The 18,806-nt window shown below is 39.6% G+C and overlaps 1 protein-coding gene across 1 annotated transcript in view; it reads right to left on the bottom strand.

Annotated features, from left to right (window-relative positions):
* The window catches only part of SLC2A13 (solute carrier family 2 member 13), a 426,062-nt gene that overhangs the window by 220,674 nt on the left and 186,582 nt on the right, over nt 1-18,806 (bottom strand). The window contains exon 4 of the mRNA XM_065887651.1: nt 1,599-1,707. Within this exon, the coding sequence (XP_065743723.1) occupies nt 1,599-1,707 (109 nt within the window). The remainder of the gene's footprint in view (nt 1-1,598; nt 1,708-18,806) is intronic.

Below are 18,806 nucleotides of genomic sequence, written 5' to 3'. Positions count from 1 at the left end.
TCTTGGCAAAAAATAGAATTCAAAATACCTCATATTTCAGGTTCACACAAACTTGGGGTGAAAGATGGATTTCATAAAAACATTTCAACTTCTACAGTTTATTAAGTAGAACAAACAAAAAATATTTTCAGAAATAGGGCATATTTTAATTTAGGTTGATAAATTAGATTTTCACATAGGGTTATTACTGCATTGCATTATTTGAAAGCTTGGTGCTAGCCTTGTTACAATTCCATATCATCACCACACTGAGGACAGTGGACGTGCCTCAGAAAAGTCACGGTGTGCAATATCCAGAAACAAAAATGCTGGGCACCATATCAACAGATGGGCCTAAATAGAGCTGATAAAGGTGAGGAAAAAATGAAAGTAAATGTTAGAGGGAAGGAGGAGAGAACCAATATTAAAAATGTAGTCCAGGAAGCTGAAGTCCAACAAGAATTACCATCAAAGTCAAATTCACAAACAGCGTGGATGTATTCAAGATGGAGTTGCTTAGCAAATTACAATTTAATCTAATTGGTCACTGGGCCCTAGCCATTATTTTAACTAATTCACTCTTCTCAAATTACCGTGGAATAATTCATTATAACCCAAGTAATTTTAAAGGAAAATATCAAGAGTCCCAAATACAAATGGTTTACTAGGTAAGTTTTAATTTTACATAATTTGTATTTTTGTAATGAATAACTTTAACCAACAGGTAGTGGGGGAAAGCTTCTAAGATTTAGGAGCTTTTCACCCAACAACCAGATTCTCAGCAAAAATCTTGGTTTTTCTCTAACCCACATTCTATCACCTAGGATCTTAAAAGTCCCCCATTGATATAGTCCTACACAGACCTTATGAAAATTTGAAATTCTGTATTAAACTGTGAGTTTATTTAATGTGTTGTTTCCTCCACCAGCCAGTATGCTCTGTAGGGCCAAGGACCATGTCTACTTTATTCACTGCTATGTATCTAGTACAAAATAGACCATCAAAAATGGGTTTAACACTGAATGAATGAAATGTGGTAGAACCCCCCACTATTCAGCCTGCTCCACCCACAACACACATATAACTTTGGGAATTAGTCTGAAAACTAGAAAACAGGGAACTTGTGTGTCTTCCCTACTTCTCTGCTCCCACTCGATCCTGGCCCACTGTACCCTGGTTGTAAAAAACATACTTCTATTAATGTTATTATCACATTGCATTGTAACTGACTGCCCTAAAAGGAAATGAACTAGTTATCTGTGTGTCCATTAATTTCTAATAATGCCAGGTTATTTCCTTTTGTTTTACCTTTTAATGTGAATCAAGAAATAGCTTATGAAAATGATATATTCAGTAGCTCAGAATATAAGGACATATTGGATGGCATAAAAGAGAAATTCTGTAAAATCAAATAAAGTCAATAATTACAACAAACAAAATGTCACTTCCTTCTAGTTACAATTTTACAGGATTTAAAAAATTGTAAGGTTAAGCATCTTCCAAAAGGAGAATTCTACACATTTAATAAAAACAAATCACCAAGAGTCCTACTCTTTTTTTTCCATATAAAATAATTCCTTCACAATCTTTTCAGTAAAAAGCCAGAAAGAAATACATACATGATGGTGTTAATGCCTGAGAGCTGTTGGAACATTTGTAGGCCACAACCCACAATTAAAGCTCGGCGAGTTGGGGGATAACTCAGCATTCTGCAGATCACAGGTCCAGCTTTTATAAAAAAGAAAGAAAAAGAAGGACATGTCTATTATTTTTAGCTCCCAGAGTAATTATTCCCATTAGGATAAATTTCCCCAAATCTTTGTGAAATCAACATGACTGGACATTTAAAAATAGAACATATGTACTTTTACAGAAACCTGGGCACAATATATTTTTGAAAACAGTACATATTTGAGTTAAAACTATAAAATCAACAAGAGAGAATTCAAGTTAAAGTGATTTATGGATACTAGAAAGATCTACATAACTATAACTGTCACAAATTATTCTTCCTTAAATCCCTATGAGCTGTATTTAACCACTCTTTGTTCTTCTGTTTCCTGGGCAATTAATTACTATTTAAAATCCATTCAATGTGGGACTATTTACAAAGTCACTGGAAAAATTGCTTTAATCAACTAAAAGAATGGCATTCATTAAAAACAATGAAACAAGTAACAGGATTCATTACAATTTATTTGGCTAAAGTAACAATATTCATTCCAATATATTTAATTCAAGTTAAGGAATTTGGGGGTGGTATCAGACTTGGTTATGACTGCAATGGATATTATTAATAAAAATTACCCAAAAGGTAAAAAAAAGATGAAATTTAATGTCTATTTTATATAGGCATATATGTATGATATTTCTAGACATTTTTAATAGTTCCCTAAGAGGTATTCAATGATCATTTCAAAATATAAATGGGCTTTCAAAATGGTGCAGATCCCTTGGTCCCTATATCAGAACTCTAGACCAATTCTGAAAAGCTGTAGATCTGAACCACTGAGGCCTTAAGTAAGATGACTAACCAATTGATGCCTCTTGTCTGGGCATAATTACCTAAAGTGCCCCTTCTATTCTCAGAAGCGCTTGTTACGCCTTCACCTTAGCCTTAAGAGGCATTCTATATAGTGTCCTTATGAGACCAGAGTTGACTCCTAGGACCTATGGTATAGCCTGGGATCACTGGGATGTTAACTGCTTCATTAGCAGCATTTTTCCTGGAGGCAATTTTCATTAGTGAACCCTAAACCAAGTCAAGTAAATTAAATTCTGAGGAAATTTCACCATTTCAGAATCTTTTGGAAATCTAATATTCCAGTTCACAGAAATGGGATATGGACTAGAACGTGCTATTGTCTCAGCAATAAAAGTTAATACAGGATGTTAAGCCAGGGGATTAATGAGAACTGAACATTACTGGGGTGAGGATATTCATCTCTACACAGGTATGATTACAATCACATGAAGACTTGGTTTACTGCAAACAATTTTGTCTCTAAATGCTAAGACTGGACACACCCATTTAGAAAGTAGGCTGAGAGTATTATAAATGTCAAAATGTTTTAGATTCAAGTAAAGCGGTATTAAAACCTAGTATATCAGAAAGATTATATGAAATAGGTAGACTTTGTGACAATATTGAAATATATCTGGGTCAGTTCTCTGAAAGATAAGCAGACTCATCTGCAAATTTAGATATCTATGAATGAGCCACAAAATAAGAAATGTGCACAGCATCATATAAACATCTACCTATTTCCAAAATCAAAAAAACTCAAATAAAAGATGATAATTTACCTTATATACCATGGAAAAATTTTAAAATGACATCTATGATGTTGTAACAAAACAAAACAAAACAAAAAGCACCCAAACCCTTTTTTAGCTTTTAAGAAACTCCACAGATGACAAACTGGCCTTCTGCAAGAAATCTAACATAATCTTTGGATAGCTGTATCTACTTTCACTATTAAACTGTTCCATGGTCTGACAGACAGATGAGGTAATACTGATTTTGGAGGGCAGAAAAACAAAGAGAAAATTATGACAAATTTGGATTAAAGTTTGACTTGCCAAAATATCAAGAGATAAATTATCACATAAACATCACATATTTATCCGATTATCACATAAACATCACATATTTATTTCCTAGTTTTAAAAAAATCTGGGCTTTGAAAAAAGGAGCTGGAATCAGGCTCCCTAACTTCAGACTATACTACAAAGCTACAGTAGTCAAAACAGTATGGAACTGGCACAAAAACTGAAATACATATCAGTGGAACAGGACAGAAAGTCCAGAGAAAAATCCAAGCACCTATGGTCACCTAGTCTATGATAAAGGAGGCAAGAATATACAATGGAGAAAAGACAAGTCTTTTCAATAAGTGGTGCTGGGAAAACTGGACAGCTACCTGTAAAAGAATGAAATTAGAACACTTCCTAACACTGTACACAAAATAAAGTCAAAATGGATTAAAGACCTAAATGTAAGGCCAGATATTATAAAACTCTTAGAGGAAAACATAGGCAGGACATTCTTTGACATAAATTGCAGCAAGTTCTTTTTTAATCCACCTTCTAGAGTAATAAAAATAAAAATAACAAATGGGACCTGATTAAACTTAAAAGCTTTAGCACAGCAAAGGAAACCATAAACAAAATGAAAAGGCAACCCACATAATGAGAGAAGATATTTGCAAAAGAAGCAGCTTACAAGGGATTAATCTCCAAAATATACAAATAGCTCATGCAGCTCAATATCAAAAAAAACCCAAACAACTCATCAAAAAGTGGGCGGAAGATCTAAATAGACATTTCTCCAAAGACATACAGATGGCCAAAAAGCACATGAAACGATGCTCAACATCACTAATTATTAGAGAAATGCAAATCAAAACTACAATGAGGTATCACCTCACAATGGTCAGAATGGTCAACATCAAAAAATCTACAAACAATAAATGCTGGAGAGGGTGTGGAGAAAAGGGAGCCCTCCTATGCTGTTGGTGGCAATGTAAATTGGTACAACCATTATGGAGAACAGTACGGAGGTTCCTTAAAAAACTAAAAATAGAGCTACCATATGATCCTGCAATCACACTCCTGGGCATATATCTGGAGAAAACCGTAATTTGAAAACATACATGCACTCCAATGTTCACTGCAGCGCTATTTACAATAGCCAGGACATGGAAGCAACCTAAATGTTCATTGACAGAGGAATGGATAAAGAAGATGTGGTACATATATACAATGGAATATTACTCTGTCATAAAACAGAATGAAATAATGTCATTTGCAGCAACATGGGTGGACCTAGAGATTGTCATACTGAGTGAAGTAAGTGAGACAGGGAAACACAAATATCTTATGATATCACTTATATGTGCAATCTAAAAGAAAATGGTACAAATGAACTAATTTACAAAACAGAAATACAGTCTCAGATGTAGAAAACAAACTTATGGTTACCAGGGGAAAGCAGTGGGGGAGGGGAGGGATATAATGGGAGATTGGGATTGACATATACACACTACTATATATACAATAGATAACTAAGAAGGACCTACTGAATAGTAGAGGGAACTCTTTTCAATACTCTGTAATGACCCATATGGGAAAAGAATCTAAAAAAGAGTGGATATATGTATATGTGTAACTGATTCATTTTGCTGTACAGCAGAAACTAATCTAGGATTTGGACTTTCTTTTGGATTTCCTGTAAAAAATAAACAATGGTAGTTCCTTTATAAGACTGGATTGTTTTTTTAAAGGTAAATTTTGCTCACAGCAGCTGCATATCTGATTATACACGAACAAAAGTAAAAAATTTCCTTTTATTAAAATCATAAACCTAGCTTTATTAGGCAGTAAAACTAACTTAACAAATGCAAACTATTAATCTTAATATCACAGAAGCTATGAGGCAAAGACAAATTCAAATACATGAATTGGTTGAATGTTCATAAGTGAAAATTTTAAATGTCATGCTCTAATTACATTTCTTTTGACTTTTGTAATTAAAAACATTTTTATGTATACAACCATTTCACATCTTATTTTTAACAAAACATGTGTCTTTGAAATACAGAAATTCCCACACAATAAAAACTAAAACCTCTAGGTAACAAAAGTAGAATGGAAATGCAGAGCTCAAAATATAACACATAATAAAACAATAGAGGCAAAAACCGCAAATGGGTTCATCTTTTCTGTCATTCTGGACACCTCATACTAAGTAACTTTCACAACGGTTGTCCAGGTGTGGCAGGTGCTCTGGTGGCTCTGGTGGCAGGGCTGAAAAGGACAGTGCAACAAGTGCAACCACTCCTGTGGACAGGATGTCTGTGAGGAAGCTGAGTCTACAAAAGTTTCTCCAGGTATGATTAAAAATGTACTAGAACACACTTTGCATAAAAGTCCAGCTCTTGACTTCCACTTCCAGCCAAGATGGAGTAACAGTTATCAGATTTACCTCCAACATGAAACAACTAAAAAGTCAGGCAAAAATGCATGAAACAGTAGTTCTCATGACAATGGGACAGAGAATAGTGACCCCTGATATTCAGGAAGCAAATGAGATGAACCCTCCAAATGCCCCAGCCTAAGCCTGGAAAAAAGTATCCAGGCTATAGCACAGGGAGGGGAAAGCAGGTAGACGCTGGTGGTCTCCTTGAGTTGAAAAGATGCAGCTCAGGATCCAGGTGGCTAGAGTTCACAGGGCAGCGTGCTGGAGAGGAGAGAGACTCATGGAGAGGACACTGGAGATCTGCAGGGCTCCTTGACTTTTCAGTTGAATACTGATCAGTGGATGTGTGTGAGGAAACTACCCAGTCAGGGGAAGGAGCCACAGGAAAGGACGAAAGAAATGAACCCCAGGAATTTACACAGGACTGAGACTGAAAAACCTAGAGCATAAGGAAGAATATTCAGAAGGGTTTTTACCTCAGTAATGGTATAAACTTAGTCCTGGATTAAACATTGCTTGGGCACCATCTAAACAGTTTAAATGAAAGACCCAAATGCTTCCAAGTAACTGAATAGCATCCCACAACTAAGTTCAACAGTAAGATAAAATTTATAATGTCTGGCATACCATATAAAATTACGAGGCATGCAAAAAGGCAGGAAAGTACAACTTGTAATGATAAAGGGATTAATTCAGCAAGAGGATATAACAATCCTAAATGTCTCTGCACCTAATAAAAGCTTCAAAATATATGAAACAAAAAACACAACTGCAAGGGAAAATAGAAAAACCCACAATTATACTTGGATATTTCATCACCTCTTTCTGAGTAATAGTAAAAGTAGGCTGATAATCAGCAAAGATACAGAAGACATCAACAGCACTATCAACAAACTTGACCTGACATTTAGACAATACCCTACAGACCAAACGTTCTTTCCAAGAGTAAAGGCATGGTAAATGTCTTGGAACATTTACTGAGATAGATGATATTATATTCTGAGCTCTAAATCTAGCCTCAATTAATTTAAAAGGATTCAAGTTATAGAAAGAATGTTCTTTGATCATAATAAAATTAATATACAAATCAATAAACTGAAAGATAACTGGAAAATTCCCTCCAGATCAGAAACGGAATAACATATTTCTATGGATCAAAGAAAGAATGGGAAATGAGAAAGTATTCTGAACTGAAAGAATATGAAAATGCATCATATGAAAATTTGTGGAATGGAGCTAAAGTATAACAGGAAAATTTATAGCAATGACCTTGGCTTCCACCTTACAAAACCAGAAGAAGAGTGACAAAGGAAACCTCAAAAAAGCACAAGATAAAATAATAAAGATCAGAATGGAAATCCACTAAATAGATAAGGAGACAATTGAGAACAAAAATTAATGAAACCAAAATCTGGCTCTTTGAAGATATCAATAAAATTGATAAACTTTGAGCAAGACTATGGAAGGCTGAATAATGGCCCCTCAAAAGATACATACCTGCTAATCCCTGGAACTTGTTAATGTTACCTTAGATGTCAAAAAAAAAGTGCAGATGTGATTAAGTTAAGGATTTTTGATGTGGGAAGATTATCCTGGATTATCTGGGTTGGCCCTAAATGCAATCACATGTATCCCTATAAGAGGAAGGCAGAGGGAGATTCAGGACAGAATGGGAGAAGGCAATGTGACCATGAATGCAGATACTGAATTGATGTAGCCATAAGCCAAGGAATAATGGAGGGAGGGAGGCAGGGAGAAAGGGAGAGAGGGAGGGAGGGAGGGAGGGAAGGAGGAAGGGAGGGAGGGAGAGAAGGAGGAAGGGAGGGAGGGAGAGAAGGAGGAAGGGAGGGAAAAAGGGAGGAAGGGAGAGAGGGAAGGAGGGAGGGAGGGAGAAAGGGAGAGAGGGAAGGAGGAAGGAGGGAGGGGGGAGGGGGGAGGGGGGAGGGAGAGGTCTGTTTTCTTCTTCATGAGAGAGGGTTTCACTCTCATGACCTCATCTAAACCAATTATCTTCCAAAAGCTCCATCTCCAAACACCATCACTTTGGGCATTAGGGCTTCAACATATGAATTTTGGGGAGACACAAACATTCAGTCCATAACACCAAGAGTATTAGGTATCTGTTCAAATCTCAATGAATTTTCTAATATTTTGATACCTCTTCATGCCTTATGAACCATTTTTCATCGTCATAAGAGTGCTACCAAGTAAGAAAGAACAGGTAATATTATTGAGGAAAGAAGTACATAGAGAGCAGGTAACTTTCCAAAGGTCACAAGTATGTAGAGCTAGGACTTGATCTAACTTTTGTTCATGCCATAAATGACAAGAAATTTTATATGTATATTTAAATGAGCTGATTTTCCCTAACATAAAAAGAAAATCAGGGCTTCCCTGGTGGCTCAGTGGTTGAGAGTCCGCTTGCCAATGCAGGGGACACGGGTTTGTGCCCTGGTCCAGGAAGTTCCCACATGCTGCGGAGTGGCTAGGCCCATGAGCCATGGCCACTGAGCCTGCGCGTCCGGAGCCTGTGCTCCGCAATGGGAGAGGCCACATCAGTGAGAGGCCAGCATACCGCAAAAAAAAAAAAAAAAAAAAAAAAAAAAAACAACAATTATGAATAGTATGAGTAACAAAACTAAAGCACTTTCAAGCTACAGGAATACACATTCTCTGTGTTCATCATGACTCAATCCCTCAATCATTTTTTTTCTCTTATCTTTCTTATGGCCTCACTTGCCACTATTGCCATTCTTTACTCTTGAGTTATCTATCTCAAATCATTCATTTCAATCTGTTCTTTTCTCCAATCCTATATCCAGCGAGTTGAACACTGTTTACAAATAATTAGGAAAATAGACCTGGTTTCATGGCAAATTAAGGGTTTCTGTGAGTCAGGCTCTCCATGCTACCTGAGAAGCACCATTCATCTTGAGTTGGCTCTCAATTACATTCTCAACAACATCCATTTCAAACACTCCCTCTGTCTTCCTTCTCCTTGGACTTCCATTGTTCTCTGCAGCCTCTCAGACCAAGTATTCCCTAGCTCACTTAGCATACTTGAAGCACCGACCATCAGCCTACTCTTTGCTAGGTACAGAAACATGAAGAGGCCCTGCTCTGCAAGAATTCATAATATGAGTGGGGAGGGAATCACACACAGAAACAAAACGAGTTGCACCGCCAAAGTCTAAGGGCTCTGACAGACAGAGGTACATGTAAAGTATTATCAGACTGAGGAATAGGGAAGAACCCAGAAAGAGTATGCCAGCTTAAGGTCATATAAAAGAGAAGTCGTCATTTCTCACCCCAAACCCTATGGTACCTAATTTCACATTAAGTCAGTATAAAAAAAATGTGGCATTTGGCTATTCATTCCCTCTTCCGAATTTCCATATCCAATGAGTTGCCAAATTCTAATGAAAATTAATGTATATATACCTGACTTCTTTTCACAAAATGTCAGAAAAACTTCTCTTGCTTTTGCATACGTGCCCTCCCCAGCTCTCTACCACCCTGCTGGGCTCTCATCTGGGGGCTCTCATCTGTGTCCTTGGTGAGACTACATGGCAGTGGACAGTAGTTGTGCAGGCCGCCATTGAAATTCCAGCTCCCCCACTCAGCTGTCATGAGGTTTTGTGCATGTTATTCAATCTTGCTAATATGAAGATTAGAGATAGTAAACTTCCAGGCATACACTATGCATAATGGTTAATTTGTGTGTCAGCTTTACTGGGTTACAGGGTGCCCAGATATTTGATTAAACATTACTTCTGGATATGTCTATGAGGGTATCTGGATAAGACTAACATTTGAATAGGTAGACTGAGTAAAGCAGATTGCCCTCTCCAATGTGGATGGGCCTCATCCAATCCATGAGGACCTAAAATACAACAAAAAGAGGAAGAAGGGAAGGTCTGTTCTCTCAGCCTGCCTATTATAGAGCTGGGACATTGGTTTTCATCTGCTCTCTCACTGGGACTTTCACCATCAGCTCTCCTGGGTCTCCAGCTTGCCAAGGGCAGAGTAGACTGTCTTCTCAGCCTCCATTATCATGTGAGCCCATTCCCCATAATAAATAAATCTCATAGGAGATATATATATATATTATATCCATATTAGATATAAATATAGATACAGATAAAGATATAGACATAGATGTCCTATTGGTTCTATTTCTTTGGAAAACCCTGACTAATACTAACTCACACGTTAGGTATTCAATAACAATGCCTTGTTTGTGTATGGTCTCCACATCTCCCGTCTCTACTGAATCAATCCAGCCTCTCCACATTGCTTCCATCCTGTCTACTAAAGCATAACACTGATCACTTTCTTCACTGACCAGCTCAAAACTTTTGATAACAGACCCATCAGGGTCTACTTCATGAAAGGCACACTCCTGCCTTTCAAGACTTATCTTACACTACTTCTCTAACACACGTGGCTTCAAACAATCTTTTGGTAGCCTGTTTTACACAAAGAAGCCTCATATTTTTACATTTCTGTCTCGTATAATGTTCCTGTCCTATGAGGTCGTCCCTGTTCCCAAAAGAAGGTATTCTCTCATCGGAATGATGGTTTCATACTTCTCTTATGTTCTCACTGATGGCTAATTTGTTTTACAGGTTACGTAGCTGATGTCTCTTCCATACTGGATTATGATTTTTTTTTTTTTTGATTACGATCTTTATACTGGATTATGTGGGGTGAATGGCCCAGGTTTTATCTCTGTTTTGTCATTTTGCTTCCCATTGTACTTAGCTTAGGGTCATGCAAATAGAAGAGATTCAATAAATATCTGTTTAATGAACATGAAGAAGAAAAGAAGGAGGAAAGGGAAGAAGGGAGAAAGAAACACTGGAGCAAATAATGGTTATTGAGATCAAGAATGAAGCAATCTGAATACACAGCAAGTTGCTAAACAATGTTGTGATTAATTATAAACTACCATAAGATCTTGAGTACAGCTATGCTGTTTTCCTCTTCAATATGCAGCAGATGATGTTTGTGATTACAAGCTGGTGCTTGGCACATGTTCTGTTCAGAAGAACGGACTGCTGCTATTGATAAATTCAACCCCATGTGGTTCAATCATTCCTTCACAGTCTGGCATTTATGCCAACACATTCTGAAATCCTTCTAAAGAATCAATTTGCCAAGATGTTGTGTTGGGCTGATTATCTACAGCTGCCTGTTTGTGAGCTGATCATGGTACAGTATGCACTGACTCAGTAATCTAGTCATTATTATTCCAGGTTGCTAAAGTAAAGACTGTTTTCTGTGATAGGGCTTAATGCTACTAAAATACTGTTTTTCAAAAACCTACTCCTGTTACTACCAAGAATTCTTTTTAAATTCTAAAAATATTTCCTTCATCAAATGTATCTATATAACAAAAGCCATCATAAAATATATCCCCTAGCCAAGCAATTCTCAAACGAGACATCTCTGAACTTCATAACAGCCATGGGAGTGTGGTGTGTTGCTGAGGGGAAGAATGTTAAGAATTACTACTTTAGAAAACCTTTCTTGAGCAAAGTGAAGTATCCTTTTTTTAAAATAAATGAGTAATTCTTAGTAAATAAATGAGTAGTCCTTAAACAATTATATTCTTAACATTAATACTGTCTTTAGCAAAACAATTTTTAAATGAAAGGACACATACTTTTAACCTGATGGTATACTGACAGTATTTTCATAACAAGTTGTCATTCTTAGTGATACAAAGTTTCTCACTTACCTAACTTTTCAATAGATATTAAACACTAAGATATAAGACAGTGTATGACTTGCATCTGCTAAAGGCTATACAACCATAAGCAGTGAAGAACAGTATAAAGAGTAAGAATCTCCAAAACAGGGAAACCCATATTCAAATCCAGCTCAGCTATGTAGAAGCTGTGTAACCTTGGGTGGGTTCCTTACCCTTTCTGAGCTTGGCATGACTCATATGAGATAACATCTACTTCACAATTGTATTTTGATAAAAGGTGGTAATATATGTGAAGTATATTGCACCAAACTCAAATAGTGATGCTATGATTTCATCCATCAGCTCTGTAGAATTTCTCCGTAGTTGAATACAATTTGAAAGTTTTGAATAAAAACTGTCAATAAATTACATAGGGTTTCCCTCTATGTAAACAAAGAGATTTCATTCTTAAGGTCCCATAAAATAATTCAAAAAGCTTCATTAACATAAAAATAGATTAACTCTATACTTATAATTTCTATATCTTTTATAATTAACAGAACACTCCTACACAGATGACTGATAAACATAAGGTGATAAATCAATAGGAATTATACTTCAGGCTCCTGTAATGAATGGCAGTTCTATCAAATTCATTTATATATACTGCCAAACTATTCATACAAATACAGATAAATCAGAATGATCTTATGCCCCTGACTTCATTTTAGGTCACATGTAGCCTTCCTAGAATCTAAGTATTTCTACATTACTATCAGTTAAACATTTTAAGATATATGAACTATGTTTCTAAACATTAATCATTTGCTTGGTTAAAAAAGTATGTATTTCTATGGATATTTGAATTCTATATGTATATTTGAACATATTCTATTAACATGACTTTTTTTTAGATTCAAGCATTCAACAAATAAGGACTATTGAGAATAAAGATGAAAATCTAACCATGATTCATGTATTTCATACTGTTCTTTCTTGCTATATTTAGCTTTACATGTGATAGTTACCATGAATAAAGATACCAAAAAGATAAAAACCAGGACGAATTAAAGGGCCCATGATCTTACAGTGGGGCAGAATATCTAAAATCACGTTTGTTCCACCAGATTCTGGAAGCATGACTGCTGCAAACATATGTGGTACCTTGAAATATAACATCTTAAAGGAAAGAGACTGTGTTTTCTGTCAGCATGATTCTTGGAACACCATATTTATTTCAAAAATATCCATGAATGAGAAACAAAAAAGAACCAAAACAAACTTATAAGGCTATATGAAAAAAGATAAATAAAAATAATTGTCTCCTACCTGTGAAAAAAATATGTGATAGTTATTAAATATAGAGTAAGAAATAAAGATGTTCTGAGGTGTGGCCAAGATGGCAGAGTAGGAAGACCCTGAGCTTACCTCCTCCCATGGGAACACCAAAATCACAACTATTTACAGAGCAACTATTAAAGAGAAAGACTGGAAGACTAGAAAAAAAGATGCTGTACAACTGAAGAAATGAAGAAGAAACCACAAGATGGGTAAGAGGGGCAGAGGCGTATAGTCAAGATCCATACCCCAGGGTGAACATCCCACAAATGGGAGGATAATTACAACTGCAGAGGTTCTCCCCAAGAAGTGAGGGGTCTGAGGTCCACATCGGGCTCCCCAGTCAGGGAGTCCTACACTCAGAAGATGAGGCCCCAGAGTGTTTCACTTTGAAGGCCAGCAGACTTTAATTTTTGGAGAGCCAGAGGCTTGTGGGAAATAAAAGACTCCACTTTATAGGGTGCACACAAAATCTCACACACTCTGGGACCCAGTGGAGAAACAGTAATTTGACAGGTGCCTGGGTCAGACCTACCTGCTGATCTTGGAGAGCATTCCAGAGAGGCAGGAGGCAACTGGAGCTCACACTGGGGACAAAGACCCTGGCAGCAGCCATTTCTGGGAGCTTCTTCTACCACAAGGACACTACTGCAGGCAAGCACCATTTTGGAATCCTCCCTCAGCTTATTAGATCCAGGACATGACACCACCTACCAGCCTGTTACCACCTGTACTGGGATGCCTCAGGCCAAGCATCTACCCAGGCAAGGACACAGCATCTACCCACCCACCAGCAGACCTGTTGCCTTAAGACCCCCTGAGCCCTCAGCTGTCCTGGGACATGGCCTTGTCCACCAGAGGGTCCAGGACACAGCCCTGCACACCAGGCAATACACTAGGCCCAGGACCCATAGAGCCCTGCAGCTAGAGACCCCAGGATGCAGTTCAGCCCACCAGTGTGCCTATACTAGACATAGGACCAGCTTTACCCACCAGTGAGCAGGCACCAGCCCCAGGATACCAGAGACCCAGGCCCAACCCACCAGCAGGCCACACATCAATTCTGGGACCCCGAGGGCCCTACAGCCAGAGACCCCAGAATGTGCCTTGCCCAACAATGGGCAGGCATTAGTCCCAGGTCAAGGTCTCACCTACCAATGGGTGGGTACCAGCTGTGGAATCCCCTGGGCTCTGACTCCACCCACCAGTGGTGAATATGAGCCCCAGGACAACCATGGACCCACAGACTATCAGTACCCAGGTCACAAAACAGCAGGTGGGCACCAGAGCAGGGAACTCTTGAACCCTGGCCGCACCCACCAGTATGCCAACACCAACTCTGGGACACTTTGGGTCCCTCAGTAAGCCACCCTAAGATTCCTCCCCTCCCCACCAGTGGGCCAACACAAGCTTCAGGACACCCTGGCCTCTGCAGACAGCTATGTAAGGAGCTAGCATAACCCATTAGCAGGCTGACACTAGATCTGGGACCCCTGGCACAACAACTACCCATCCCAGATACCAGCACTGCTTAACAGTGGGCCAGCACTAGACCTGGCCCCACTCACCAGCAGCCAACAGCCTCCACATAAGGAAGGGCCTGGCAACCAACCAGGTCAGAAGCGAGACACACTTACCAGAACACCCACACTTCTAAGCTCGCCATGACAGGATGACCCACACAGCCCACATGGGGGGCACCCATAGAGCATATAGTTCTAATGACCAGAGCAGAGTGGCTGCTGGGACACATAGGATGTCTCCTACAAAAGGTCACTTCTCCAAGGCTGGGAAACATAATCAACTTATTAAATACATAGAGATAAAAACAGGAGCTTAGGCAAAATGAGGTAACAGACAAATATGTTCCAAACAAAGGAAGAAAATAAAGCCCCAGAAGAAATACTAAGTGAAGATAAGAGATCTACCCAATAAAGAGTTTAAGGTCATGATTATAAAGATGTTCCAAGAACTCAAGAGAAGATTGGATGAACAGATTAAGAGGTTAGAAGCTTTTAAAAGAGTTAGAAAATACAAAGAACCAAAAACTGATGATGACTACAATAACTGAAATAAAAAATACACCAGAAGGAATCAACAGTAGATTAGATGATATCAGCAACTGGAAGACAGAGTACTGGAAAGCACTGAAGCTGAACAGAAGAAGCATAAAAGAAGAAAAGAAAATGAGGACAGTTTAAGAGACCTCAGTGACAGCATCAAGTGTACTAATATTCACATTACAGGGAGAAGAAGAAAGCGAGAGAAAGGGGCAGAGAATATATTTGAAGATATAATAGCTGAAAACTTCACTAACCTGAGAAAGGAAACAGATGTCCAGGTCCAGGAAGCACATACAGTCCCAAACAGATTCAGTATAAGGAAGAACACACCAAGACACACTGTAATTAAATGGCAAAAATCCAAAATAATGATAGAATATTAAAAGCAGCAAAGGACTATCTCTATTGCTGCTGCTACTGCTGCTGCCGCCACTGCCACCACTGCTACTGCTGTCGGCAGAGCTGCTGGGAGTGGGCATATCCCGTCTGGGATACCCACCGTTGCAGCATCGCCTGCACACCCTGGCCCCAAATGGACCTGCTAGCCCCAGGGAACAAAAGTGGAGCCCCCCCCCCCCCCGCCGTCCTCTCCTGCTTCAGCCAGAGGATGACTCGAGAGGGCTGAGTGGAGAGTGTGGTCCTCGGTGGCGGGTGGGGAAGGAGACCTTCAAGATGGTGGAGGAGAAAGATGTGGAGATCACCTTCCTCCCCACAAATATATCAAAATACATCTACATGTGGAACAACTCCTACAGAACACCTACTGAACACAGCAGAAGACCTCAGACTTCCCAAAAGGCAAGAAAATCCCCACGTACCTGGCTGGGTAGGGCAAAAGAAAAAAGAAAAAACGTAGACAAAAGAACAGGGACAGGACCCGTACCAGTGGGAGGGAGCTGTGAAGGAGGAAAGGTTTCCACACACTATGAAGCCCCTTCGCGTGTGGAGACTGTGGGTGGCGGAGGGGGGAAGTTTCGGAGCCACAGAGGAGAGCACAGCAACGGGTGCAGAGGGCAAAGCGGAGAGATTCCCACACAGACCATCAGTGCCGACCGGCACTCACCAGCCTGAGAGGATTGTCTGCTCCCCACTGGGGAGAGTGGGGGTTGGGAGCTGAGTCTCGGGCTTTGGAGGTCTGACCCCAGGGAGAGGACTGGGGTTGGCTGCGTGAACACAGCCTGAAGGGGGCTAGTGAACCACAGCTAACCGGGACAGAGTCCAGGAAAAAGTCTGCACTTGACTCAGAGGTAAGAGACCGTTGTTTTGGGGTGCGCAAGAGGAGGGGATTCCTTCCCTGTCTGCCCACAGAAGGCAGAGCACGGCCTAAAGAAGGTCCAGAGATGGGTGCGAGCCACAGCTATCAGCTCAGACCCCAGAGACAGGTATGAAACAATAACGCTGTCACCGCTGCCACCAGGCATCCTGTGTGCAAACACAGTTCACTACCCACACCACCCACCTCGGTGAACCTGTGCAGCCCGCCACTGCCAGGGTCCCAAGATCCAGGGACAACCAACTTCCCCAGGAGAACACACAGCATGCATCAGGCTGTTGCAATGTCACGCTGGCCTCTACCACTGCAGACTTGCCTGCATTCCAATTATGACTACCGTAGCCCTCCCTCTCTCTGGCCTGAGTGAGCAAGAGAGCCCTAATCAGCCACTGCTTTAACCTACCCTCCTGTCTGAGCAGGGAACAGATGCCTGAGGGTGGCCTACATGCAGAGGCAAGGTCAAAACCAAAGCTGAAACCCAGGAGCTGTGTGAACAAAGAAGAGAAAGGGAAATTTCTCCGTGCAGCCTCAGGAGCAGCGGATTAAATCCCTACAATCAACTTGATGAACCCTGCATCTGTGGGATACCTGAATAGACAACGAATGTTCCCAAAATTGAGGCGGTGGACTTTGGGAGCAACTGTAGACTCGGGGTTTGCTTTCTGCATCTGACTTGTTTCTACTTTTTAGGTTTATCTTAGATTAGTTTTTAGTGCTTGTTCTCATTGGTGGATTTGTTTATTGGTTTAGTGGTTTTCTTCTTTTTTTTATTTTATATTTTTATATTAAAAATATTTTTTTCCTTTTTTCTCTTTTTGTGAGTGTGTATGGTATGTTTCTTTGTGTGATATTCTCTGTTTAGCTTTGCTTTTACCATTTGTCCTAGGGTTCTGACTGTTCATTTTGTTGTTGTGGTGGTTTGTTTTCTTTTTATGAGTGTGTGTGTGTGTTTCTTTGTGTGAGTCTGTCTGTTTAGCTTTACTTTTACCATTTGGTTTGGAGTTCTATCTGTTCATTTTGTTTGTTTGTTTGTTTTCCTTTTTTTCTTTTCTGCTGAGGCGTGTGGCTGGCAGCGTCTTGGTGCTCTGGTCGGGTGTCTGGCCTGAGCCTCCAAGGTAGGAGAGCTGGGTCTAGGATACTGGACCACCAGAGGCCTCCCAGCCCCACGTAATATCAATCAGCAAGAGCTCTCCCAGAGATCTCCATCTCAACACTAAGACCCAGTTCCACCCAACGGCCAGCAAGCTCCAGCGCTGGACGCCCCATGCCAAACAACTAGCAAGACAGGAACACAACCCCATCCATTAGCAGAGAGGCTGCCTAAAGTCATACTAAGTTAATAGATACCCCAAAACACACTACCAGACGCAGCCCTCCCTACCAGAAGGACAAGATTCAGCCTCACCCATTAGAACACAGGCAGCAGTCGCTTCCACTAGGAAGCCGACACAAGCCACTGAACCAACCTCAACCACTGGGGGCAGACAACAAAAACGACGGAAATTACGAACCTGCAGCCAGAGAAAATGAGACCCCAAACACAGTAAGTTAAACAGACTGAGAAGACACAGAAATATGCAGCACGTGAAGGAGCAAGGTAAAAACCTACCAGACCAAACAAATGAAGAGGAAATAGGGAGTCTACCTGAGAAAGAATTCAGAGTAATGATAGTAAAGATGATCCAAAATCTTGGTAATAGGATGAAGAAAATACAAGAAACGTTTAACAAGGACCTAGAAGGAAAAAACAGCAAACGAACAACGATGAGCAGCACAATAAATGAAATTTAAAATTCTCTAGAAGGAAACAAGATCAAAATAACTGAGGGAGAAGAGCGGGTAAGTGACCTGGAATATAAAATAGTGGAAATAACTGCCACAGAACAGAATAAAGAAAAAAGAATGTAAAGAATTGAGGACAGTCTCAGGGACCTCTGGGACAACATTAAATGCACCAACATTCGAATAAGAGGGGTTGCAGAATAAGAAGAGAAAAAGAAAACGTCTGAGAAAATATATGAAGAGATTACAGTTGAAAACTTCCCTAACATGGAAAGGAAAATAGTCAATCAAGTCCAGGAAGCACAGAGTCCCATACAGAATAAATCCAAGGAGAAAAACGCCAAGACACATATTAATCAAACTATCAAAAATTAAATACAAAGAAAAAATATTAAAAGCAGAAAGGGAAAAGCAACAAATAACATACAACAGAATTCCCAAAAGGTTAACAGCTGATCTTTCATCAGAAAAACTGCAAACTAGAAGGGAGTGGCAGGACATATTTAAAATGATGAAAGGGAAAAACTTACAACCAAGTTTACTCTACCCAGCAAGAAACTAATTCAGATTCGATGGAGAAATTAAAACCTTTACAGACAAGCAAAAGTTAAGAGAATTCAGCACCACCAAACCAGCATTACAACAAATGTGAAAGGAACTTCTCTAGCCAGAAAACACAAGAGAAGGAAAACACCT

Source organism: Phocoena phocoena, chromosome 11 (assembly GCF_963924675.1).
Source record: "Phocoena phocoena chromosome 11, mPhoPho1.1, whole genome shotgun sequence".
Lineage (NCBI taxonomy): Eukaryota > Metazoa > Chordata > Mammalia > Artiodactyla > Phocoenidae > Phocoena > Phocoena phocoena.
The sequence above is the reverse complement of the archived record's forward strand: the minus strand, read 5'-3'. Positions and strand labels throughout refer to the sequence as shown.